The sequence below is a fragment of the Carcharhinus amblyrhynchos genome, chromosome 4 (assembly GCF_965287045.1).
Source record: "Carcharhinus amblyrhynchos chromosome 4, sCarAmb.v2.hapA, whole genome shotgun sequence".
Classification (NCBI taxonomy): domain Eukaryota; kingdom Metazoa; phylum Chordata; class Chondrichthyes; order Carcharhiniformes; family Carcharhinidae; genus Carcharhinus; species Carcharhinus amblyrhynchos.
In genome coordinates this window covers 84,652,597-84,678,861 of record NC_137327.1, presented here as the reverse complement: position 1 = coordinate 84,678,861, position 26,265 = coordinate 84,652,597, and the positions used below count along the sequence as shown (strand labels likewise).

The 26,265-nt window shown below is 43.2% G+C and overlaps 1 protein-coding gene across 3 annotated transcripts in view; it reads left to right on the top strand.

Annotated features, from left to right (window-relative positions):
- Positions 1–26,265, top strand: part of arhgef9a (Cdc42 guanine nucleotide exchange factor (GEF) 9a) — a 292,494-nt gene that overhangs the window by 175,150 nt on the left and 91,079 nt on the right. For all 3 annotated transcript variants that reach the window (XM_080187433.1, XM_080187431.1, XM_080187432.1), the window contains exons 3-6: positions 2,203–2,394; positions 4,878–5,057; positions 9,192–9,424; positions 23,762–23,891. In XM_080187433.1, the coding sequence (XP_080043559.1) occupies positions 2,203–2,394; positions 4,878–5,057; positions 9,192–9,424; positions 23,762–23,891 (735 nt within the window). The remainder of the gene's footprint in view (positions 1–2,202; positions 2,395–4,877; positions 5,058–9,191; positions 9,425–23,761; positions 23,892–26,265) is intronic.

The following is a 26,265-nucleotide window of genomic DNA, read 5'->3' as shown; positions in this document are numbered from 1 at the left end:
CCTGCCAAAGTGCATGGCGGCAGTCTTACCAAAAACTTCTAACTGCCAAACGAGCATGAAAATGGGAGAGAATCGCTCTCTTTTATTTGAGCAAGTTAAAAATAGAATCTTACCTCACTCTGTCAAAAAAAATGAAGCCAAATCTGTTTTCCAGCAGCAGGGGGAGGCGGTAGGGCCTAACCTCACCAAAAGCTAGCAGGTAGTCTCAGAGTGCACCATTGCACACGCTCAGATCTCTGTGTTGGCCAAACCAACCTCCTAACTGAGCTGGCGACCCCCTCCCCCCCCCACCCCCAATGTGGGCCAATTTGCCCCACTGCATGGGCCTTTGATTCTCTCACCCTTGCATGCCCCACCCACAAATCTCCCCACTATCAAGGGATACTGTGGAAAATTTCCCCACGCCTCTTGCATTTGGACCAGCTGATTGCTGGCTGCAGAGCATGCAGAGCTCTCTACCACCTCCTCCCCCCACCCCAGATTGTGGTTGCAGAGTGCGCAATCACCTCCCAATTAGCCTGTCCTCTTCAGGTCCTGTTCCCTTGTCTTGGTGCACGATGGGCACTGTCAGTCTAGGACTGCCAGGCTGGCAGTGAGTGGCACCCCTTCTCTTCCTCCGACCTCCCAGGATGGCTTCAGTGGCTCCCGGTCCTACCAGCAAGGCCATCACGTCTAGTCCCCATTGATGGCAACCATAGTGAGAGGATTTGAGTATAGGGATAGGGGTTTTTTGCTGCAATTGTAGAGGGCATTGGTAAGGCCACACCTGGAATATTGTGTGCAGATTTGGTGTCCTTATCTGAGGAAGGATGTTCTTGCTATAGAGGGAGTACAGCGAAGGTTTACCAGGCTGATTCCTGGGGTGGTAGGCCTGTTTATGAGGAGAGACTGATTTGGTTAGGATCATATTCATTGGAGTTTAGAAGAGTGAGACGGGATCTCGTAGAAACTTACGAAATTCTAACAGGGTTAGACAGGGTAGATTCAGAAAGAATGCCCCCAATGGTAGGGGAGTCCAGAATTAGGGTCATAGTTTGAGGATAATAGGTAATCCTTTTAGAACTGAGGTGGGGAGAAATTTCGTCATCCAAAGCATGGTGAATCTGTGGAATTCACTGCCGCAGAAAGTAGTTGAGGCCAGAATATTGCCTGATTTCATGAATAAATTAGGTATAGTCTTTGGGGTTGAAGGGATCAAGGAATATGAAGAATAAAGAGGATCGTGATATTGAATTTGAAGATCAGCCATGATCAAAATGAATGGCAGAGCAGGCTCAAAGGGCCAAATGGCCTACTCCTGCCTCTAGTTTCTATGTTTTATTTTTTCATCAAGATGGAAAGTGATTACTTGATTCTGAGACAGGGGTCCTGAATCTGGATAAAGGATACTATGATGGTATGAGGTACGAATTGACTATGATGGATTGGAAAATGTTACCGAAGGGATGACAGTGAATAGGCATTGGGAAATGTTCAAAGAGCACATGGGTGAACTGCAACAACTTTTCTGCTCATTTCAGTAAGGTCAGTGCACGTCTCAATAGATCTGATGATTAATGGGTCAAATTAATTGAATAGTTTGTATGGTTTATTTCAGTTCTTTAGAATGCATTTTCAAGAACAATTTCTGTGACCCTGTCAGCCATGTAGCACAGCCATACAGATCACAAAACATGATTCATGGACTGGAGCTGCAGATGACAATTGCCTCCAGTGTCTCCCAGACTGAGGATTGAAAAATCTGTCAGAGCTGCTGCTCCTGGTTTCTATTCAATGATTGCATCTAGAATGTGTGAGCACTGGGCAATGGCAGACTCAGGTTTTAGTATAATGCTCCTCTATTGATGAATTGTACAATGATACTCATTGCTTAGACTCACATGAAGAATGATAATTTTAACAAAGTATTGGTGGATTCATGATAGCTTTGGCAGCTTATCAGTCCCTTCAGGAATGAAGAGCAAAAGAGGTTTTGTATTGTATCTTTGCACCCCACTGTCACCAGACAGTGATGATAACCATTTTGTCAAGAAACCCTGCCTTGGTCCTGAATATGCCGGTAACAATCGCTTACAGTTAACAGCTTGGGGTACTTCTCCCCACAGTTAGTTAACTATGATCAACAAGTTGATATATGAGGGACAGTAAAAGAAATTGATGCCAGTCAATTTATCCACATTGTTTTTCTTCATTTAATGGCAGCTTTGGGTGAACCAGGAAGACACTGTAGATGAAGCCAGTAGCGAGATTCAAAATGGGCATCTGGACCCCAACTCTGACTGCCTGTGCCTCGGCAGGAGTGTTCAGAACCGAGACCAAATGAGAGCAAATGTCATCAATGAAATTATGAGCACAGAACGACACTACATTAAACATCTGAAGGACATCTGTGAGGTAATAATAACATAACTACAGATTAAGTTCCATCATACTGATCATATAAATTACATGGAAGAGCTTTGAAATACAAGTAGCAATTGCTTCACAGTTGTCCTTAGAAACAGCCAGTGCTACTCTTCAAAATGTCACCAAGAGTTTCAGACTATTTAATTATTAATAATTTATGTGTCTGCAACTGGAGTTTAAAACTGGTGTGTAGTAATGTATCAAGTTACTCATGAAAATGTAACATATTCTCATGTAAGTAAACTTCCAGCAAACTAAACTCCATGTATAGTGATCTAATAACACCGCAATTGGAATGCTTACTGGAGGTGGTTTGTAGTACGAATGTTTTAACTCCACAATTACATTATGGATAGGGTGACTGTTTTTATCCCTGAGAGTTGAAACATTGGTGAGATTTGTGTTTTTTCTGTAACTCTCTCAACTCCATCCTTCAATATAATTTACATGAGTCAACTCTTCTGATGGCTCTGTTAGTACGGACCAGTGTGCCAATGAGTTACATGGATTAATAATCCCAGTTTGCACAGACTTCATAATAATGGCACTTGGACTGCTACATTTTGGCCTGAAAACCAATGAATATGTTGATTTCTATCCAATAACCCTTTAGTTCAAAATTGTGTGCATCTTGTTTTGGTTAATATATACGATTGTTACTATGACAAAATCGGTAATTTTAAAATCATCTTTATTTTTGTAGTGATATTTTAAAAAGGAATATTGATGGAAAAACTCAACCCCTTTTTAAAATTAAAATAGTCCATTTTAAAGTGACATGCTAATTCTGGGGTATGAAGCTTGATACTTTGGGCTGGAATTTTGAGGAATCAACTCTAAAAATGGCAGGGAGATGTTATTGTGAAGTTCCCATTCCCATTTCCAGTGGCGGAAAGGATCAGGACATGATTCACACAGGAGGGAAACTTGAACTCAGCAAGGCTGTTTAAACTTAGTGCTGAATTCAATCAGATCCCACTTTGGCAGTAGCAAAGGCTTTAATCAGTCATGAAGAGTGGATAAGGACTGTTTAAGTTTCAGGATATTAAGTGTTTTAAATCCACCTCTCTTTAAACATAAAAAATACAGGCTGAAGCTGACAATAAGAGTTAAAAATATAATGCTGCTGGACAGCTTTGATTGGCAGGCCATCTGGTATGGTTACAAAAATAAACATTGCCATCTAGTCATGCAATTTCAATAGAGGCCTTTTTTGATATTTATCCAAGGGCATTAGAAACACTTCAATGAGTTTCAAAAGCTATACTTATCTCAGCAGGAGGTTCAGAGTTCATAGTGTAATTAACATGTAAATAGGCTATTAAAAGATTAAGTATCTTTGGTGTGGGTCTGAACAGAATTTTGTTTTTCATAAGAGGTCAACTGTTTAAAATTTAAAAGCTTTGAATGGGTTTCATGATTTTTTTTTCACTAGCAAGGGTATATGAGTGTGAGGCGTATTAGATTATTAGAAGTTTTCCTCATCTCCAAATGGCGCTTGAGGTCTGTCCAAGGTGGATACTGGGTGAGTGACTATGGAGGTTGTTCGGGGCTATGCCACGTTGGGGGGATGGGTGGGAGGATAAGAGAGTGTCAAGGGGGTGGGGATCAGTGGGCCAAACAGTTTTTTAAGAACTACAAAGATGCAGAAACCAAGAAGGCCTTTCTAAGCAACATGTCTTTGCACTCACTCACCACTTCCATTCCCTCAACACCCTGCTCTTCTGATCCCTAAGGATACCTAGGATCTATTTCCATGGCTGAAAGGCCCAACATTATCCCATCCTTAGAATTCCTATATATAGCAGCAAATTCCTTTGTGAAAATTCCTTTGTTAATTATGGCCTGTGTTTTGGTCTCTATAGCTGATGATAAAGCAGAGGAAAGGACAACTGGAACCTTTTAGGCTGACCTAAGTTACTGTTATGCAAAACACAGCAGCATTTAAATACATTCCAATCTTTCTCTATCCATAACTTTATTCAAATTGCACAATTATTTGTCCCTGAACAGGATTGAGTTATAAGGCATATGCTAAATTGCAAATAGATTATTATGCTACCATTCAATTTACTGCAAATCAGGTTTAATTTCACAACACCAGGTTAAAGTTCAACAGGTTTATTTAGTAGCACGAGCTTTTGGAGTGAGCTTTCATCACATGACTCACCTGATGAAGGAGCAGTGCTCCGAAAGCTCGTGCTACCAAATAAATCTGTTGGACTTTAACCTGGTGTTGTGAAACTACTTACTGTGCTTACCCCAGTCCACATTAGGTTTAATTTGTTAACCTTTCCCCCAAATATTTTACTTGAATGTTATTTGTTCTGTGAGAAAGCACTTGGATGAGAAAAAAATGTTAACACAGAGTGGATATTTGATTTATTCATGATTAATTATTGTGATTAGGTTTGCTACTGCATGTAATGTTTGCTAAAGGCAGCTAAATGCATATTTTGTTCTTATTTTAGGGATACCTTAGGCAATGCAAAAAACGCAGAGACATGTTCAGTGATGAACAGCTGAAAGTCATATTTGGAAATATCGAAGACATTTATAGATTTCAAATGAGCTTCGTCAGAGACCTGGAGAAGCAGTACAACAAGGAAGATCCTCATTTGAGTGAAATCGGGCCCTGCTTCTTGGAACATGTAAATAATGATCCTGTTAGATTGATTATCATTTCCCATCACCTGCATTTCTGTGTGTAATTGTCATGTTCCTTTGTGCAGACCTGATGTGCTTCTACTGCTTAAAAAAAATCACCAGATTGTTGAAATTGTGATGTACTTTATTAATAGCTAATGTGTATGAAATTCCTCTGACTGAGATTTTAATGAAGACATTAATCCCTTAATGGGCCTTTATGAAAATACTGGATGAAGGAATTTAAATGAATGCATGCATTAGCAATATTGCACATCATAATCGCAGCTTTCAACAAAAGCTTATTGTATTAACATTGTTGCCTTTCTTTACTCCAATACCTTCAGTGGCATTTTTTATCCATCTTTTTCACCGATTCCACCATTTCAAAAATCAATATGGCTGAATCAAGAAAATGTATGTCATAAGGCAATCACTATCTCATTGAATCAAACCCAGTGCTAATTTTTCAACTGTAGCTATTAACTCTGTGTAAATGTTTCTGTCCCTTTTCTCTGGCCTTTTATCTTTCTTTATAACTACTTATCTAATGGCCTTATGGATGGCACAGTGGTTAGCATTGCTGCAGAGATGTGAGTTCAATTCCCAGCTTGGGTTACTGGGTTCAATTTTAGCATTGCGTTGTGCCCACTTTCAGGGGCAAAATCTTGGTAAAGTCGGGTGTGAGGCGTGTAGCGTGATCTATGCCTACTTCCATGCCAGTTGTGCTTTTACCAAGGCACAAAAATGGCAGCGATCGGGACCATGTCGAAAACGGGCACAGTAACCATTTTAAATGCATTTGCATGCATTTAAATTGACTTAGTGGGCTGCACGCCCAACCTTACTGGCACTTCCACCTTTACCACCATGTTCGCCATCCAGAATCAGCACGAAACACACATGCTCCACAAAAGTCCAATTCGGGCGGTCCGGTTAGTGAGGAGGTAAGAGCTCAGTGTCCGACGGCACTCTGCTAGAGATTGGTGGGGTGGGAGAAGGTGGATTCGACAGCTCTTTGCTTGAGATCAGTAGGGATTGGGGGGGGGGGGGGGGGGGGTCCACTGCCACTTTGCCTGTGATCAATGAGCAGGAAGAGGGGGTCCGCTGCCATTCTGCCTGAGATCGGGTGGGGGGGAGGAGTGGGGAGCGGCCTGCAATCAAACTGGGTGGCATGGGGGTGGGGGGATAAGGGGGTCAGTAATGTGGAGGTGGGGCACTGTCTGTGGGGGTTGGGGGAGGCATTATCCGTCCAGGAGCAATGTGATGGGGGAGCCGCATTCTATCATATTTTTTCGGCGCATGCGTGGTTGGAGATGCTGATTGGGACTGCGGGATTTTGGGTGTGTTAAGTCCTGCCCACACACTTGTACAGTTCAATTTAGACTAGCTGATATTTTTTCAGGCAGAGTGTGTATCGGGCCTAAAAGTCAGATCTGAAACATTCCAAGTTTCAAGCCCGCCCAGCACTTCGAATCAAAATGGTAAAATGGGGCCCACTGTGTTGCTTTTGCATATCGCTCTCCCACCCCCGATGTCTGTGTGGGTTTTCTCTGGGTGCCTTGGTTTCTTCCCACATTCTAAAGATGCGTGGATTAGATGGATTGGCCATGCTAAATTGCCCTTTAGTGTCCCTGGATGCATAGTTTTGGGAGTTGCAGGGTAAATATGTGGGGTTACAAGGATGGAGCGAAGGTGAGATTGTTGTCAGTGCAGACTCAATGGGCCGAATGGCCTCCATCTGCACTGTAGGGATTCTATGATAATTCCATTTCAATCCATTTATGCACTCAATAGTCATAGTAGGGCAGATCAGTTTTCATAACTGTGTTTCAGTAATAACCATGAGCCCATGTCCAATTCCTTGTTATTAATTTTTCATAAATAGAAACAGTAACTGATAGAAGCTTAAAATATTAGTACATAGAACATAGAACATTACAGCGCAGAACAGGCCCTTCGGTCCACGTTGTTGCGCCGACCAATTGAAAAAGCAATGACCCTCTAACCTAAACCAATCCCTTTCCATCCATAAACCTATCCACGGATCTCTTAAACGCCCCCAAACAAGGCGCATCTACAACTGCAGCAGGCAGGGCATTCCAATCCCTCACCACCCTCTGGGTAAAGAACCTACCTCTGACATCCGTCCTATAACTACCACCCCTTAATTTAAAGCTATGCCCCCTCGTGCTAGCATTCTCCATCCGAGGAAAAAGGCTATCACTGTCCACCCTATCTAAACCTCTAATCATCTTATATGTTTCAATAAGGTCCCCTCTTAGCCGCCTTCTTTCTAACGAAAACAACCTCAAATCCCTCAGTCTCTCCTCATAGGACCTTCCCTCCATACCAGGCAACATCCTGGTAAACCTCCTCTGCACCCTCTCCAATGCCTCCACATCCTTCCTATAATGTGGGGACCAGAACTGCACACAATACTCCAAGTGCGGCCGCACCAGAGTTTTGTACAGTTGCAACATGACGTTGCGGCTCCTAAATTCAATCCCCCTACCAATAAACGCCAAGACGCCGTATGCCTTCCTAACAACCTTATCTACTTGATTCCCAACTTTCAGGGATCTATGTACACATACACCTAGATCCCTCTGTTCATCAACACTATTCAGAGACCTACCGTTAGCCCTATACTCTACACATCTGCTATTCCTGCCAAAGTGAATTACCTCACACTTTTCCGCATTAAACTCCATCCGCCACCTCTCGGCCCAGCTCTGCAACTTGTCCAAGTCTCTTTGTAAACTATGATACCCCTCTTCACTATCTACCACTCCTCCGACTTTGGTGTCATCAGCAAATTTACTGATCCACCCAACTATACCCTCATCCAGATCATTTATAAAAATTACAAATAGCAGTGGCCCCAAAACAGATCCCTGAGGCACACCACTTGTAACCGAACTCCATGACGAATACTTACCATCAACCACCACCCTCTGTTTCCTATCTGCTAGCCAGGGTTAATGTTCTCTTTTATGATGGAGGGGAAGCAGATGGATTGCATGCCTCGAGGGAAGTGTGTTTAATTTGTTTTCCAATAATTGCACTGGACAGAAAATTGGATGGACTTTGGTACAAGAAAGTAAGGTCTTCACCTGATCTTCCTCAACTTGTTCCACCCAGGTAATAAATTATACCTAAGTGCAAAAAAAAACCTTCCCCCCAGTATTATAACGGCTGGCTAATCAATAATTGAAAAAAATCCCCAACTTGAAACAGGAAATTAGACACAACTCAGGTGCTTGGATTAAAGTAGTTGGAATGTTTGCTGCCACCTGTTTTGGAATGCAGATAAAGAAAGAATATGTTCCTTTTGTGAACCTACAAGGACACAAAATGCTTTACAGCCAATTGTTTATGAAGTGTAGTCACCACTCTAATATAGGGAAACACAGCAGCCAGTTAATTCATGTTCAAACAGCAAGGTGACAATGACCAGATAATTTGTTTGAGGGAAAAATATTGATTAGAATCCTAGGGAAACCACCTATGCTCCAAGAAGCCACACCGTCTTTTATGTCCACCTGGGAAGACAGACGATGCCTCCATTTAACATTTAGTTCAAAAGGCAGCATCCTCAAAAGTGCAGCATGCACTCAGTGCTGCATTGAAATGTAGGCATGGATTTTGTACTCGAGATTCTGGGCAGGGACTTGAACACGCATCTGCTGAATCCAACCTGGTAAGCAAAAGATAGGAGAGCTCCCGTTGAGCCTTGATTGTGGAAACAATTTTCTTCAGCACATAAAAATTAGTCTTCTGATCCTCAGAATGTGATCCCCTCCCAATCCCCCCATGGCAGGTTATCTGCTGGTGCAGCGGGCAAGGCAGTACAAATAGCCATTGATTTGGGTGGAACCAGAAGATTCTGCTGGCAGCCAACGGTGAGCTGCCTCTGCTGCCAGAATGTCCACTGGGGTTGGAGGGAGGGGGGGTTGGTGGGACTATGGCCAACTAATTAAAATGTACTTTTGAATTTATTAGGAACATAGCCCAAAAATGTCAACCAGTTATATCTGCTGCCCACACTGCTGTCTGTCAGTTCAGGAAGTTGATTGTCTTTGCCTGCACATCTGACATATGTCTACATATAATATATTTGTTGTGTTTGCTTACAGCAAGATGGATTTTGGATTTATTCTGAGTATTGTAATAATCACCTGGACGCATGCATGGAACTTTCCAAGCTGATGAAGGATGGCAGGTATCAGCATTTCTTTGAGGCCTGTCGGCTCCTTCAACAAATGATTGACATTGCCATCGATGGCTTTCTCCTCACTCCTGTGCAGAAGATCTGCAAATACCCACTGCAGCTTGCAGAATTGCTCAAATATACAGCATTGGAACATAGGTAAGAATTGTTTAGTGGCCCAATGTCATTTATTTCAGAATATCGCACTCTGATTGCATGGGTGAGTTTAGCATTACTCAGAAAGAGCCAATGGCCTCATGGGGCTGGAGGGTTGGGTTTGGGTGTGGAGTGCCCATTGTAATTTACCTCAACAAAACTTGGGCCATCAGGGATGAAAGTTAAGGGGAAAGTATAGGAAATCACACAATGGGGCTGTAAAGGATATGGAAATAAGTTCAAATATCCCACCACATGCATTGACAAAAATTATTTTGTCTATTAAACTACTTAAAGTTTTAAAGTTTATTTTTGAGTGTTACAAGTAGGCTTACATTAACACTGCAATGAAGTTACTGAGAAAATCCCTTAGTCACCACCCTCCGGCACCTGTTTGAGTACACTGCGGGAGAATTTAGCATGACCAGTGCACCTATGGTACCATCTATGCACTTTCCAATTTTCCAGCTTCCAATATATGTTATATAAACACACCTGAGGCTATGCTCATTATCCTGAGATTGTGGGAACACTCAAGTGGTCTTCGGGCTCATTAATGGCCAGTTAATAAATTGTTGCATTTGTGATTGCAACCGTATTAATTTTAAAAATAGATATGCTGCATAACATAAACAATTTGAACCCCAGTAGTTTTTACATGTCAGTAACCTGGATCAGACCGAAAGCTTTAAAAAGCAAATAGAAAGCAAAGTGCCGTTGGCATTTTGAAGTGTGCTTTGCCACAGTCTTTTGTCAGTTTTTATAGATCGTTGTTTACTTTAAGCAAAATGTCCACCAGCTTTGAACACATTGGTTTGTTTTATACTTCCATGCTTTAAACATTTAACTTTGAACTTTTAAGCTATTAAGCATGCTTAGAACATGACAATTAGCAGTAGTTCATAAATCAGTGCCAGAATTTTGTGCTGTAGGCACATGGCATTCAGATTCTGTCTCCTGCTGCTAAATTTAAACTGCAGGTCACGTATTTACTGTGGATTTGTCAGATTGCTTTGAAATTTATACAGTTACCTAATGTTCATAATGTGAGCCAACATTATTCAATTCAGCAATGTTTGGCCGCTTAATAGCTAGGTAGCGTTGGGACACACTGTTAAAAAAAAACTAACCTCTGTTGTTTTGAGATTCTGGGATAAGATGAGTATGAAGGAATATTTGCACTTTAGTAGGAAAAAGAAAGCAAAATTCAAAGGATTATTTTTCATAATACAGAGACAAGAAAGCAGGGTTCGGAGGTGGAATTGAGAACAGAACTGCACGTCAAGTACTATTTTGCCTTCTTTTCTTATTTCAAAGCATCATTTTCCATTCTCTCTATTCTCCATTATGTTTTAGTTCTTTTATGCATTTTCTTTGTCTAACAATGCCATTTATCTGGTTTAGTAGGGGGAGATAAAGAATGCCTTTATATATGTTCTACAAATGGCAGATGGAAAAATTGTTCCTTTTATTGTTTTCCTATATTGCAAGTATTCAATACCTGTTATATTTTTCTCGATTTACCCCATGCTGTTTCTATTCCCCTATTGTTTGTTTGCAATCTTTAGCTCTATCTATCTCACTCTTTCTTTTCACTCTTCCTTATTTAGTGCTCTTAGATTGGACACCAGGTCTTCAATTTCATTAGATTAAAAATGAACAAAGTTAAATTTGATTTTCTATAATGTACTCTTTGAATGTAAACTAAATGTACACAACAAGGTTTTAACTGGTGGTGCTGAGATTTTCCAAGTCAATTCGAAAAGACTTTTGGAAAATGGATAACTGCATTAAAAAAACATTGGTGCCGAATGTATGCTGGTTCAGTCTTCCCCTCACTAGCTCAAGACCTGTGAAGGTAATTTGGGATTCCCAGTTTAAGATCAGCTTCCATGTGGTGGGTAAAATGGCCTCTGTCCAAAGCCTTTGTTTTACTCAAGATAACCCTAAAGGTCACATGTCCCTGGCACAAGATTACCTCAGTCACGCAATTATGGCAAGCCACAGCATACAAAGAGCAGCTCTGAACAATAGCAAGGGTGGAATTCTTCCCCTCAAAAAGTAACATAACAGCAAGAAATTGCAATGATCTGCATCAATCCGTCACCACAATCTTCCCACATTTGGTGTTGAGAGTCTCGCACTGGGTTATGGGGGATGGGCGTAGGATGGGTGGGGGGTCATGGAGGGTGAGGGGGGGGGCTGCAATTTCGCAAGGGCGCTCCAATCTCAGAATGCACATCTCCTCTTTCATGGACATCAGGATCCTGTCCTCTCTTTGGCAGCATGTTTCCCCAACCTCTCCCTGACAAGTGGCATCGGCGCCCTCCTGATGAGTTCCCTGATTTGCCCCCTATCAGGAGCCATGAGTTGCACCCCCCTCTCATCAAGTCCATCTTCATGATCCACCCTTGCAAGAACCCCAGCAAACAGATCCCATCCCCCAACACCTCACTCTGCTTGTCTAGCCACCCCCTCTCCTCCCAGAGCACCATCCCCTTGGCACTGCCCCCCGTACGATGATAATGCCCAGTTAGCACACTGGCAGTACCCAGCTGGCACCATCAGGCTGTTTCGTGGCCACAGCTGTGCTGTCTGTGCCAGTTGGACAATGCCTGATAAGGTGGAGGGGGCTATACCAGGTGGGCAATGCCCAGCTATGCCCCTCACCATCCGGGGGCTTCAGTGGCCTCTGAGCCTGACCCCCCTCCCTCTGCCCCCACCCCCCACCGCCTTGCACCACCCTCCCCCGCCTTGCACCACCCTCCCCCCTTTCCCCATTACAAGCACTGCGTTGGCTGATGTGGTCCTTAATCTCATTATTTATGTTTAGCCAGTAGCCCACTTTTCTTGCCTTCGTCAGACTTGGCGCAATTCTTGATGTCTTGCGTGGATGCATTTCAAAGTCCCTTTTCTCATTTGCTTAGGGATGATGACATTAGTTCCTTTGCAAAAAATGCCATCTTTGGCGATCACCTCAACTTTGTATGACCAATACTCTTTACTAACAGAAGATGTGTCCCTGATGGTTTCAGGTCATCCTTTCATAAGAACATAAGAACATAAGAAATAGGAGCAGGAGTAGGCCATCTAGCCCTTTGAGCCTGCCCCGCCTTTCAATAAGATCATGGCTGATCTGTCGTGGCTCAGTTCCACATTCCCGCCCTCTCCCCATAACCCTTAATCCCCTCTCTTATCAAAAACCCATCAACCCGCGTCTTAAAAATATTTAGCGAGGTAGCCTCCACCACTTCAACGGGCAGAGAATTCCAGAGATTCACCACCCTTTGAGTGAAGAAGTTCCTCCTCAACTCCATTCTAAACCGCCCCCCCTTTATCTTGAGGCTGTGTCCCCTAGTCCTATTATCCTTTCTGAGCGGGAAGAGTCTCTCCACCTCTATCCTATCCATCCCATTCATCATCTTATACGTCTCAATGAGATCTCCCCTCATTCTTCTAAACTCTAACGAGTACAAGCCTAGTTTATTCAGCCTCTCCTCATAGCTCAACCCCCTCAACTCCGGCATCAGCGTAGTAAACCTCCTCTGCACTCCCTCCAAGGCCAAAATATCCTTGCGTAAGTACGGCGCCCAAAACTGCACACAGTACTCCAGCTGCGGCTTCACCAATGCCCTATACAGCTGCAGCAAGACCTCCCTACTTTTATATTCAATCCCCCTCGCTATGAAGGCCAGCATCCCATTCGCCTTCCTGATCACCTGCTGCACCTGCAAGCTGGGTTTTTGCGACTCATGCACAAGGACCCCAAGGTCCCTCTGCACCGTCGCCTGCTGCAGTTTTTCGCCACGTAAGTGATAATCCTTCCTACCATTATTCCTACCAAAGTGGACCACCTCGCACTTGCCAACATTAAATTCCATTTGCCATTTCCTGGCCCATTCGCCCAGCCTATCTAGATCCTTCTGTAGACTCTCCACACCCTCCGCACAATTTGCCTTTCCTCCAATCTTGGTGTCATCAGCAAATTTCGACACCCTACACTCAGTTCCCTCCTCCAGATCATCTATATAAATGGTAAATAGCTGAGGCCCCAGCACCGACCCCTGAGCCACTCTACTAGTCACCATCCGCCAATCCGAATAGCACCCATTGACCCCCACTCTCTGCCTCCTATTTGACAACCAATCCTCTATCCACGCTAACACCCTACCCCCAACTCCCTGTCCCCTGACCTTCTGCAATAACCTCCTGTGAGGTACCTTGTCAAATGCCTTCTGAAAATCCAGAAAGACCACATCCACCGGCTCTCCTCTATCCACCACCCTAGACACATCCTCATAGAACTCCAGTAAATTTGTCAGACACGACTTCCCTTTAACAAAACCATGCTGCGTCTGCTCTATCAAGCAATTTCTCTCAAGATGCCTCGCTATTTCCTCCTTGATGACCGATTCTAACATTTTACCTACAACAGACGTTAAACTAACCGGCCTATAATTCCCTGCCTTTTGCCTGGCACCTTTCTTAAACAACGGCGTAACATTAGCCTCTTTCCAATCTTCCGGCACTTCCCCGGAATCTAGCAACGTCTGGAAAATAACCACCAAGGCATCCACTATCACCTCCGCCATTTCTTTCAGAACCCTCGGATGCATTCCATCCGGTCCTGGGGACTTGTCCACAATCAGTCCCTCCAGTCTGTCGAGCACCGCCTCTCTAGTAACAGTAATGTCATTAAGACCCTTCAGTTCTACCACCTTTCCATCTCTAACACCCGGCAAATTATTCACGTCCTCCTCCGTGAAGACAGAAACAAAAAAGTTATTCAATACCTTAGCCATATCCCCATCCCCTACCACTAAGTCCCCCTTCTCATCCTCTAAGGGACCAACATTCACCCTAGCCAGCCTCTTCCTTTTTATATATTTATAAAAACTCTTGCTATCCTTTTTTATATTAAGCGCAAGCCCAGCTTCATAGTTTCTCCCACCCTTCTTTATCATCTTCTTTGTCAATCTTTGTTGACATTTAAACCTCTCCCAATCCTCTTCTCGCCCACTACTCTTTGCTACTCTAAACGCCTCCGCTTTTAATTTAACACTTTCCTTCACCTCCTTCGTTATCCACGGCTTATTACCTCTCCTCCTACTGTCCTTTTTGACCATCGGAATAAATTTCTGCTGAGCACCAAGAAAGATCTCCTTAAAGATCCTCCACTGCTCCTCAGCAGACCTACCTTCCAACGTGCTCCCCCAGTCCACATTCGCCAATTCCTCTCTCATCCTACCGTACTCCCCTCTGTTCAAACAAAGGACGCGTGTCCGGGAACCCACTTTCTTCTCCTCCATCTGCACCAGAAACTCCACCATACAATGATCACTCTCCCCAAGAGGATCCTTCACCGCAAGGTCCCTAATTCTACCCACCTCATTACATAGCACCAGATCCAAGATAGCTCGCTCCCTCGTCGGCTCCAACACACACTGTTCGAGGAAACTATCCCGGCAGCATTCCAAGAACTCCTCCTCGAGCCCACCGCGTCCAACATGGGTTGACCAATTTATATGTAGATTGAAATCCCCCATAACTACGGCTGTCCCATTCCTGCACACCGCACTTATTTGCGCGTTAACAGCCCGCCCCACCTCCAGATCATTATTCGGGGGCCTATAGACGACACCCGCCAGCGTCTTCCTCCCTTTGCTGTTCCTAATCTCTACCCACAACAATTCCGCTTTCTGCTCCTTGGCTCCAATATCATCCCTTGCTACCACCCTGATGCTATCCTTAATCAGCAGAGCTACACCCCCCCTTTTCCCTCCTGCCTATCCTTCCTAAACACTTGATATCCCTGGACATTCAGCTCCCAGTCCCTGTCACCTTGCAGCCATGTCTCTGTAATGGCCACCAGATCATATCCATTTGTGCTGATCTGCGCCACCAGCTCATCCACTTTATTCCAAATGCTTCGTGCATTCAGGTAAAGTGCCTTCATCCCAGCCTTCACCTGGACCCTATTTGCCGTAACGCCACCAACCATACTCATGCCCCCTACTCCCTCTATTATTGGGACATCCTCGGCCTCTTCCCTTACCTGTACCCTCTCCTCAACTTTAGCCCCCGTAACGTCACCTACCCTCGCACCCTCCCCCCCCTAATTAGTTTAAAGCCCTGTCTACAGTCCTCTTTACTCTATTCGCCAGCACTCTGGTCCCAGCACGGTTCAGACCAACCCCATCCCGCCCGAACAGGTCCCACCTACCCCAATACTGATGCCAATGCCCCATAAATTCAAACCCATTCCTCCCACACCAATCCCTGAGCCACCCATTCACTTCCTTAATCCTATCTACCCTACGCCCGTCTGCACTCGGTTCAGGCAGTAGCCCAGAGATAACTACCTTGTCGGTTCTACTCTTTAATTCCATTCCCAGCTTCTCATACTCCCTCCCCAGATCCTCAGTTCGCATTTTGCCTACGTTGTTGGCACCCACATGTACCACAACGACCGGATTCTCACCCTTCCACTCCAGGTTCTTCTGCAGCCCAGATGTGACATCCTGGACCCGACCACCAGGCAGACAACACACCCTTCTGTGCACTTTGTCATTGTGACAAAGGACAGTGTCAATACCCTTCACCCCACTATCCCCAATCACTACTACGTTCCTTTTCACTTTCTCCTTGCCTATGTCCTGCTGCATCACTGTACCGTGTGCAGTTTGCTCACCAACCTCACCTCCCTCGTCCTCGTCCACACTGGAAGCAAGAGCCTCAAACCTGTTATGCAGATTGAGAGGCTGAGGCCTCCTCTCCCCACCCTCCCTCTCCCCACCCTCCTTCCTCCTCTCCCCACCCTCCTTCCTCCTCTCCCCACCCTCCTTCCTCCTCTCCCCACCCTCCTTCCTCCTCTCAGCAGCCCCCTCTTGTTCCTGACCCTTAGAGTTAGCCAGTCTAGGGGGGGGTGGATGTCACTTGCACCCCATTGACAATGGCACCCTCTCTCCCCTTGATGAGCCTCAGCGTCCGTAGCTCAGAGGCCAGCTCATTTACCCTGAGCTGGAGCTCCTCCAGCAACCTGCACTTACTGCAGACATGGTCACTGGGAAGGACCCTGGGGTCCACCAGTTCCCACATCATACAGTAGCACTTGAAGGAGGCATCTAGTTATGGGGTTTACTTGATCTGAGCAAGAAATTTGTCATTCAGAAACATCTCTGTTGAGCTGAGGACTTTGAGCATGTCATGCAGTTGCTTCTTGTTGAGCCTGGAAGATTTCATGTTGTTTACTGGCATCATCAACTTCCTTCAAAGGGAGTGCAGTTCCTGACAGTATGTTGGTGATGTACATCTGCTTCCTTTGCTTTTGCTCCATTTCCAAATGATATCTCTGCAAAGTAACATCATTTGCAGATGCTTTGGAGCAGATAGAAGCAGTTTGAGAAAGATGCTTTGAAGTGACTCCTGGACAGATTCTTCCATCACTTTCTCTCTCAGTAGGACTAGGGGGCACAGCCTCAAGATAAAAGGGGGGCGGTTTAGAACGGAGTTGAGGAGGAACTTCTTCACTCAAAGGGTGGTGAATCTCTGGAATTCTCTGCCCGTTGAAGTGGTGGAGGCTGCCTCGCTAAATATTTTTAAGACGCGGGTTGATGGGTTTTTGATAGGAGAGGGGATTAAGGGTTATGGGGAGAGGGCGGGAAAGTGGAACTGAGCAGCGACAGATCAGCCATGATCTTATTGAATGGCGGGGCAGGCTCGAAGGGCTGGATGGCCTACTCCTGCTCCTATTTCTTATGTTCTTATGTTCTTAAACAGGTACCCATTAAAATGCTAACAAGCAAAGACGATAGCTAAGCACTGTTTTGCTATCTATGCACAGTGTGGTTCAGTTTGCATTAAGATTCTGGATGCAAATGCAAATGGTTGTCTTTGCTGCATGAGGGTTGTTCCAAGCCCTGTTTTACTGCAGGATAATTTTGTTGACATCACAATACCTCAGCACTGGCATTGTCTTCACTAAACGTTTGATGTGAGGCAAAGTAGCTTGTTTTTTGTTTCTTACCCCAAAGCCACTGAACGTTCTTTGCAGTGAGCTTGTGTAAATGTTCACACTCTAATGACCAATTGAGCAAAAACTTTGCTATACAGCCTACAAATCCAAACCTTGGAATTGCTCACATCTGTTGGTTGCTTCATCTCTGCTCCAGCTTTCACCTTATCAGGATCAGGGTGAACTCCCTTGCTGTCAGTACATGACCTACGTAGTTGACTTCAGTCATCTTCAGTCCCAGCTTTTTCTTGTTCAGTTTCAGATTCATATTTTTTACTTCAGTTTTACATGATGGGAGTGTTGCTGACTGGACCAGCATTTTTTGCCCGTCTATGCTTGCCCTTCAGAAGGTGGTGGTGAGCTGCCTTCTTGAACCACGGTATGAAGTCTCACAACACCAGGTTAAAGTCCAACAGGTTTATTTGGTAGCACAAGCCACAAGCTTTTGAAACATTTCTCCTTCATCAGGTGAATGGGAGATGTGTTCACAAACAGGGCATACATAGACATAAACTCAATTTACAAGATGATGGTTGGAATGCGAGTCTTTACAGGTAATCAAGTCTTAAAGGTACAGAGAGGGTTAAGCACAGGTTAAAGAGATGTGTGTTGTCTCCAGCCAGGACAGTTAGTGAGATTTTGCAAGCCCAGGCAAGTCATGGAGGGTTACAGATAGTGTAACATGAACCCAAGATCCTGTTTGATGCCATCCTCATGCGTGCGGAACTTGGCTATCAGTTTCTGCTCAGCAATTCTGCATTGTCATGTGTCATGAAGGCTGCCTTGGAGAACGCTTACCCGAAGATCAGAGGCTGAATGTCCATGGTTGCTGAAGTGTTCCCCAACTGGAAAAAAACACTCCTGCCTGGTGATTGTTGGGCGGTGTTCATTCATCCATTGTCATAGTGTCTGCATGGTCTCCAAAAGCATGGGCAGTGCAATGAAAGCTTGTGGTTTGTGCTACCAAATAAACCTGTTGGACTTTAAACTGGTGTTGTGAGACTTCTAACTGTGCCCACCCCACCCCATCTCCACTTCTTGAACCACTTGAGTCCTTGATATGTAGGAACACTCATAGTGCTGTTAGGGAGAAAATTCCAGGCTTTTGACCCAGCAACAGAGAAGGAACAGTGATATATTTCCAAGTCAGGATAGTGAGTAACCTATGAGGAAACTCCAGGTGGTGGCGCTGTCCCAGGTATCTACTGTCCTTGTCCCCCTAGACAGTAGTGGTCATGGATCTGGAAGGTGCTGCTTAAGGAATCTTGGTGAGTTCCTGCTGTGCATCTTGTAGATGGTACATATGTCTGCCACTGTTTGTCGGTGGTAGAGGGATTGAATGCTTGTGGAAGGGATAGCAATCAATTGAACTGCTTTGTTCCGGATGGCGTTGAGCTTGTTGAATGTTTTTAGAGCCACACTTATCCAGGCAAGTGGAGATTATTTCATTACTTTCCTCACTTGCACGTTTTAGCTGGTAGACAGGCTTTTGTTGGGAGGGGGGCTTCAGGAAGTGAGTTACTGGCTTCAGGATTCCTAGCCTTTGGCCTGCTCTGGTAGCCATAGTATTTATTTGGCTAGTCCAATTCAGTTTCTGGTCAATGGTAACCCCCAGGAAGCTGATGGTGAGGAATTTGATTATGGCAAGGCCAGTAAATGTCAAGGGCCGATGGTTAGATTCTCTCATTTTGGAGATCGTCTTTGCCTAGCACTTCTGTGGCACGAACGTAACTTGCCACTTATCAGCCCAAACCTGCATATTGTCCATGCATTTGGACATGAACTTCCTGTGTGAGTTCTCTTTAACAGTCCCTCTAGATTCTGATCATTGCCTGCGATGGCTTCTTCCATTGTATCTCCACATCCATAGATTAGCAGGTCATCCATAACCGCTTCCAAACCTGAAGGATCATTGACAATCTCATGTTGAAAGTGTCGATCTGCTTTTATTCAACTTCACTTGCCAGTACTCATCCTTGACATCCTTCGAAGTTTTATCAAGGTCCTTTGGACCTTGGCACATTCTCAGACTTCCAGGCCATTTCACTGATACTGGAACTGCAAATCCGGTCTATAGGAATTGTTATTTTCTTGGTTTCTCTCATATTCTCAAGCCCCTCTATCTTGCCTTTCTGACTGGAATTGAGGGCAGCTGGAACTCTCTTTGAAAGATGTTGAGTTGGTCTCACACTGTCATCCACCTCAAGGTGATATTCTTCAGGAAGGTATCCAAGACCTGTGAAAGCACCTTTGTAATGTTTTAATATTTATTCAGCTGTCAGTGGCTTGGTGCCATGTGAAACACTGCAAACCTCTTCCAGTACATGGAGAGTTCCAGATTTTTGAGTTGTTTCATCTCAGTTGAGTGGATTTTGCTTTGTATTACTATTTAGAATTGTAGATCTGAATTATTTCCATTCCATTGGGCTCTCCAGTTTGGTTGTCCTCTTGAGAAGAACATCGTTCCATCATAGAGCCTGAACTTCTGCGACAGATTCATTTTTAAGCCACCATCTTGAGCTATTTCAACAATTTTGAAAAGCTCATGATGTTACAGGTAGCACCAGTGCCTATTCCACACTCCATATCCACAATGCTCTCCTTCTGCAGGCATCACTCCCAACAGTCACAGATTGTTTTTCCCTCGTATCTTAGCGGTGCTGATCTATTCTAGAGTGTAGAGTGATTCATCTGAATCATCATCCAACATTTCTCCAACAACCATCGTTATGGATTTGCTTTTCTGTCATTCAGCTTGAAGTTAGAGCAGTGCTTCCTTTTCTTTTGTGTGGTGTCTTCCAGCACTCTGGTATTGATCTTACTACTGGCCATTCAGTAAATATTTCTCTTGTTTCTTCACTGGCGCACCTGAAATGAAAAGTCTTGTCAGTTTTTCCATCAATACTGCCTTCATCTTCATAGCAGTCTGAACTGGAAAATTCAAGGCCACGGTCACACAGCAGTCAATGTGCTGTACAAAACTGTTGACTGAAGTTCTAATTATTCTCTACTGCTTCTTACAGTGGCTGACTCTCCTACAACCATTTCAGCTGCTCACACCTGACATTGTGTTCCATGTGGTGGGTACCTTGGTTTCTGTGCAAAACCTTTATTTTATCTAACTGGACCTCAGAGGTCAAATGATTATGCAAACTGCACCTATAAAGGAATTTCTGCAAACAGTGTGGACCATAAATGGAATTTTGAACCTTTCTAGTTTAGTGCGCGCTTTGTTTTACACTGGCCAGTGCGCTTGCCAAATGAGTCATTGAAAGTACTCATGTCGCCACTTTATGGGAGAATTAAACTCGGAATTTGCTTTATGTGGACCAAGAGTAATCTCTCATTCTTCAATTATGTCACTCTAAAATGAAATTCTACATGTCATTCTATGATTTAGATACTAAAATACATGAAGGAGGTTTTTAGAAAAAGAATATATACCAATAATTAAAAGGAAAATAATGATCTCGAAAGATAGCCCAGGACTCTGACCTTTGGAATTAATTTTCCAAAGAATTGAAATTTCCCTGAGGATATTTAGCCAATCATGTGATTTTGTTAATTGGCTGCTTTTCTTTATCCCACGATCATTCTTCAATCAGTAAGATATTAATAAAAAATGTCAGGCAATGCTGAAAAAACAATACAGTTTCTTTAACAGTGTGGGTCACTTCTAGACATCTTTGTCTCCAGCCTGCATCTACTTCATAAATGGCTAGTGTTCCAAATTTCAGTTTTCTAATTGTTTAATTTCAAATACTTGAGGTCCTGATTCAATTCAAGTATCACAATAATAGATGAACAGTAAATATATTTTCAGATTTTTATACCCCCATCCCACCGAGGCACCAAACTAATCAATGCAAACCTGCCCCATGTTTAGGTTAAAATTCAGCTTGAAATGTCTTGTACAGTAGATTGTTACAGTCTAGTATGAAATTAATTTTAGCAATTTCAAAGCAATTCACAAAGCAAAAGAGCCCACGGCACAAAACTGCTATTTGTTTGTCATTAAACTAACAATCTAATTCAGAGAGGTCAGTGCAGGAAAAAATTTTGCAGTTATTCTAATGTTTTTCTATGTTATTCCACATCATTTTAATGTTATTCACTCGTTATTCCATGTTATTTTTTGTTATTCTATATTATTCTAAGGCTGGACAAAGCAGAAAGGATCTTATTGTAATTTATTATTGTGATATCTGAACTGAACTGAGAGCTCAAATATTCCAAATGAAGAGTGTTTCATTCTACACGACCAAGATACCTCACACTGAACGACAAGAATATGATTAAAATATAATTTAAAAGAAGATTCTTTACAGTTAATTATTTCTTTCAAAGAAACCTGCCTCCAATCTACCCACTTGTAGTTCTATCTGTCACTGGGGTTGGTTGGGAAGCATTCCAAAGAGGCAACATGAAAATAAGATACAATAATGAGGTTGTGATTCTAATTGTCATGCAGGTTTTCAACTTTAATGTTGGCTGGGTTTGCCAAGTGTCAGCTAACCTGGCGTGTTCATGGAGTTGAGGATATATTGGACTCAGAAGATGAATGCTTTCGCACCCACCAGGATCCAAGTCTGTGCCTGAGAAACTTCCATGAAGCATCCCTCACAACCTTCTCCACAATCCGACTACCCACACAAATTCCCCCCTCAGCCACATAAGGCCTCCTCTGATCATTGAACCCATCTTCTAAACTTTGATTCCCCCTGCATTCTTCATTGATTCTCTTATTCTTCACCACCAGGCTCTGACCTGACCCTTCTGAGATTGGCAGCCTAAACAATTGACACCCCACTCCTCCTCCCATCACCCCAACCCACCATGTCCCTGGTGGGGGACTTATATTTATTTTAAATAAAGTTTAAGTGTGTTGGAGATAATGCTAGCATTAAAGAAATTAAAGCATTATAAAAATTGCACAAGAGTTACAAAGTGCACAAAATGATGCCATTCACCAGTTAGGGCAGGAAGTTGCACCAAAAATGAATATGTGGTAATGATGTGGGAAGCACATCCATCCATAAATAAAACAAGAAGGTTTCGAAGAGGTAGTCCTCCGCAGAGGTAAGATGGGATATGGGCCAAATGTGGGCAATTGGGACTAGCTTAGTGGATTAAAAAAAAGGGTGACATGGACAAGTTGAGCCAAAGGGCTTGCTTCCATGCTGTAAACCTCGATGATGTGGAAGCATCCCAGGTGGAGGAGTTTGGTTACCGCCTGAGAAACTTAATTTATAATTGACTGAATTAATGTACTAAATGTTTAATTATCTTGGGCAATGTAAATTGAGTATTGACATTTGTATGAAATGATTTGGGGGGGGGGGGTGTGGGTGGGGGATGTTGTGATTGTCCCTTAAAGGATCAATCTGCAGAGTAAATCAGATGATCAGGGGTACAAAACGGTGAGCAGGGTGGGGGATTACCCTGGTGAACTCGGGTTTCTGTTCCAAAACCTTGCTGCAAGTCCCTCTATCGCCTTTACCTGTAAATAAACATGTTGCATTGTCTGGTGAATAAAAATGATCACATATACACAAGTCAGATAATTAAATTGAAATGTTCCGGGTGGCTGTGTGAGTGGTGTGGAATGATTAGTTCTGTTGTGCATAGTTAAATTAATGGTCACTCCACATCCTATTACTATTGTATGTTATTTCTGCACTCATTTACACTAATCATTGTCACACCGAGATTGATCATTCAGAACTAATTAGTGTTAAATTAGGTGAAGTTTTGTCTGCTAATCACAGACAGAGGAAAGGAAACTCTTACCCTGTTGTTCCAACTAGATTCAAGGGAGAAAGACCAGGGCTGGAATCATTCACGTCAGTGGGATTTTTCCATCCTGCTGCAGTGATGAATGGAGATCTGACTGGCCTCCAAATTCTCTGACCTCGCTAGAGTGGGAGCATGGCATGAGCAGCAGGTTCAATCATACCCCAGGATAGAACCCAGTTTCTAAACTCCAGGAGGTGCATTCCTGCTATGGATGGATGTAGCAATAACAATGCATCAGCTACTCCATCAGCCTACGGTATTTGTACTAGCCCTTTCAAAGGGCTATTCACTTAGTCCCACAACCCTGCTTTTTCCGAACAGCTATACTGTTTTTCTCCTTTTTCAAGTATGTATCCAATTTCCTTTTGAGAGTTGCTATTCAATCAGCTTGCAGCACCCTTTCAGGTTATGAATACCAGATCATAACAACTTCCTGTGTTTTAAAAAAAAATCTGCTCATCTCCTCTTTCATTCTTTTGCCAATTACTTTTAGAAAGATATATCAAAACCTTTTTTTTATTGTGTTCCAGTGACTATAGATATGTTGCTGCAGCTTTAGCAGTTATGAGGAATGTAACCCAACAAATCAATGAACGCAAAAGAAGATTAGAAAATATTGACAAGATGGCTCAATGGCAAGCTTCAGTCCTTGACTGGGAGGTAAGCTTTTGACTGTGGGTTGTGAAACAGTTCAATACTAGTGCTTAATGCAGTATCTTAACTTACAACATTTTCTGCACACATTAAAGAATTCAAATTAAGCAATTACATTCACTCAGTACCATCAATAGTGTTTTAAATTACCTTTCATATGAAAATACTGCCATTGTTATGGAATCAGTCTAAAGAAATTACATACTTGTAACTATAAGGACATAACATATATTTTCAAGCCATTTTCCTTATTTTTTAAAACATTATCTCTCCCTCTTCTTTCTTCATTTCAAAAAGTATAATTTCCACAATCAAATGAACAAAACCAATTCAGAATGTCTCTCCATTTAGATCTCCTTTTGAATCATGTAATATTTTTATGGGTTCTGCTATTCCCTTTCCCTTCAGTTTCTTCTATTCTTCCTTAACATTAATCACAGTCTGAATTCTCAGGCCCTCGATGAGTGTCGGCAGGGAGGGAGACGAACGAGCTGGGGTGCTGGTTGTCTGGCACCATTTGCATGGGCAGAATGGCTGTAAGATGGCCTATCTGAAAGCTGCAATTTCAAAAATTAAAGATCCATAAGGCTCACTGCATGAGGTCAGCTGGAAAACCTTGGTCCACAAACAAGTCAAGGAGCCGTGTAGATGTCTAGAAGAGGCCTCCCACTCGGGAGACTAGGGGATTAGCCCTCTAAGCAATCTTAAAGACCATTCTTGCCAGACTAGCTTCAGCTGCAGCTGCAGGCCTGCTACTGGTGGGGCTACCCTTCACAATTGTAGCCTGGCTACTAAGAACGTTATAAAATTTTTAAAAATGAAGAGATGATGTCTCCATCTTGGGGCACCCTTTCATTCACTTGCCTGAGCTGGTGAGCTTCCCATTGGCCCTTGATTGGACATCAAACTCACACTCTTGTTATGAATTGACCAATTTAAGGATAATCACAGCCAGTTTCTCAGTGTAGGCTGCACATTATCACTGTTCTAACAAGGAGATAAGCCCTCTCTTCCAGATATTGCAATGTGGCTTATGAGCAACCAGTTCACCAAAACTGCCAACTTTGCTCAAAATCTGAATCAACAGCTGCAAATGCTTCTGGACTTTCTGGGGGATATGAGGAAAAATGTCTATCCAGTTTAAAAAAAAATCTGGAATGCGTTGCCTAGGAGGGTGGTAGAAGTGAGTTGTCTCATGTCCTTTATAAACTACTTGGATGAGCACCTGGCATGTCATAACATTCTCGGCTTTGGGACAAGTGCAATTAAAGGGATTAGGTGGGAGGTCAGGTGTTTCACACGTGGCAGTGCAGGCTCGATGAACTGAAGGGCCTCTTCTGCACTGTAAGATTCTATGACTTTTCATATAACACAATCTTCAATTCGCAACTTCCTCCTTTGCTGTCCCTTTGCTTTTATTTTTCTCAACCTTGCTGACATCCTGTACGAATGTACTGCAGTAAAATCACACATTTATAGCAATCACAATTTCAAAAAGGTTTCTGGAATTAAAATAAATCTTCACATGGTCTGAATTCTTCCAACATTTCACCTTTAGAACCAAATCAATTCAAAGATCCTGGCTGCTTGAAACTCTTGGCTAAAATTGGTAATAGCTGAAACAGAAAATTAGACAGCAGTCGACTTAAAGCTATAGGGTGGGATTTTCCAGCTATGCTTACCCCTAGATTGGAAGATCCTGCCCGAGGTCAGTGGACCTTTGTATAGTGTGGTTCAAAAATGTTCATTTTTTAACATTCATGTGGTTTGCGGTAATGAAGCATGATTCAGAATGAAATGATTTTGTCTTTGGTGCATTATTCTTGGCATCAAATCATTCTTGCCATTGTAAAGATACTGAGTAAGCAAATGACACCCAGCCAAAGACCCATGAGAATGGTTGCCATTGCTAACTTATATCAAGACTTGATGACTGAGTGTGCAGGTTAATAGTTGGGATAGAACTGGTCAGGATAGGTGTTGCAACTGGATTTCACCTCAGATGTCAATATAATAATTATTCTTTTTGCCGCTGTTGATGCCTTCTCCTGTGTCAGGCCTTTAGTTAAAGTTTAAGAGTAAAGTTTTATTTACCAGCACGTCTTTCAGAATGTGGGAGGAAACCGGAGCACCAGGAGGAAACCTACACAGACACACAGAGAACGTGCAAACTCCACACAGACAGTGACCCAAGCCGGGAAACAAAGCTGGGACCCTGGTGCTGTAAGGCAGCAGAGTTAACCACTGTGCTGGAGAATTATTCTGTACTTATCAAAATGACTGGAGAAAGATGATCTCGGTCTCATTGGCCATAAGGTTCTCAGTTTGTTAACCATCAAATTTCAATAAGAAGAACGACTTTGCCAGTCATACCAGATCC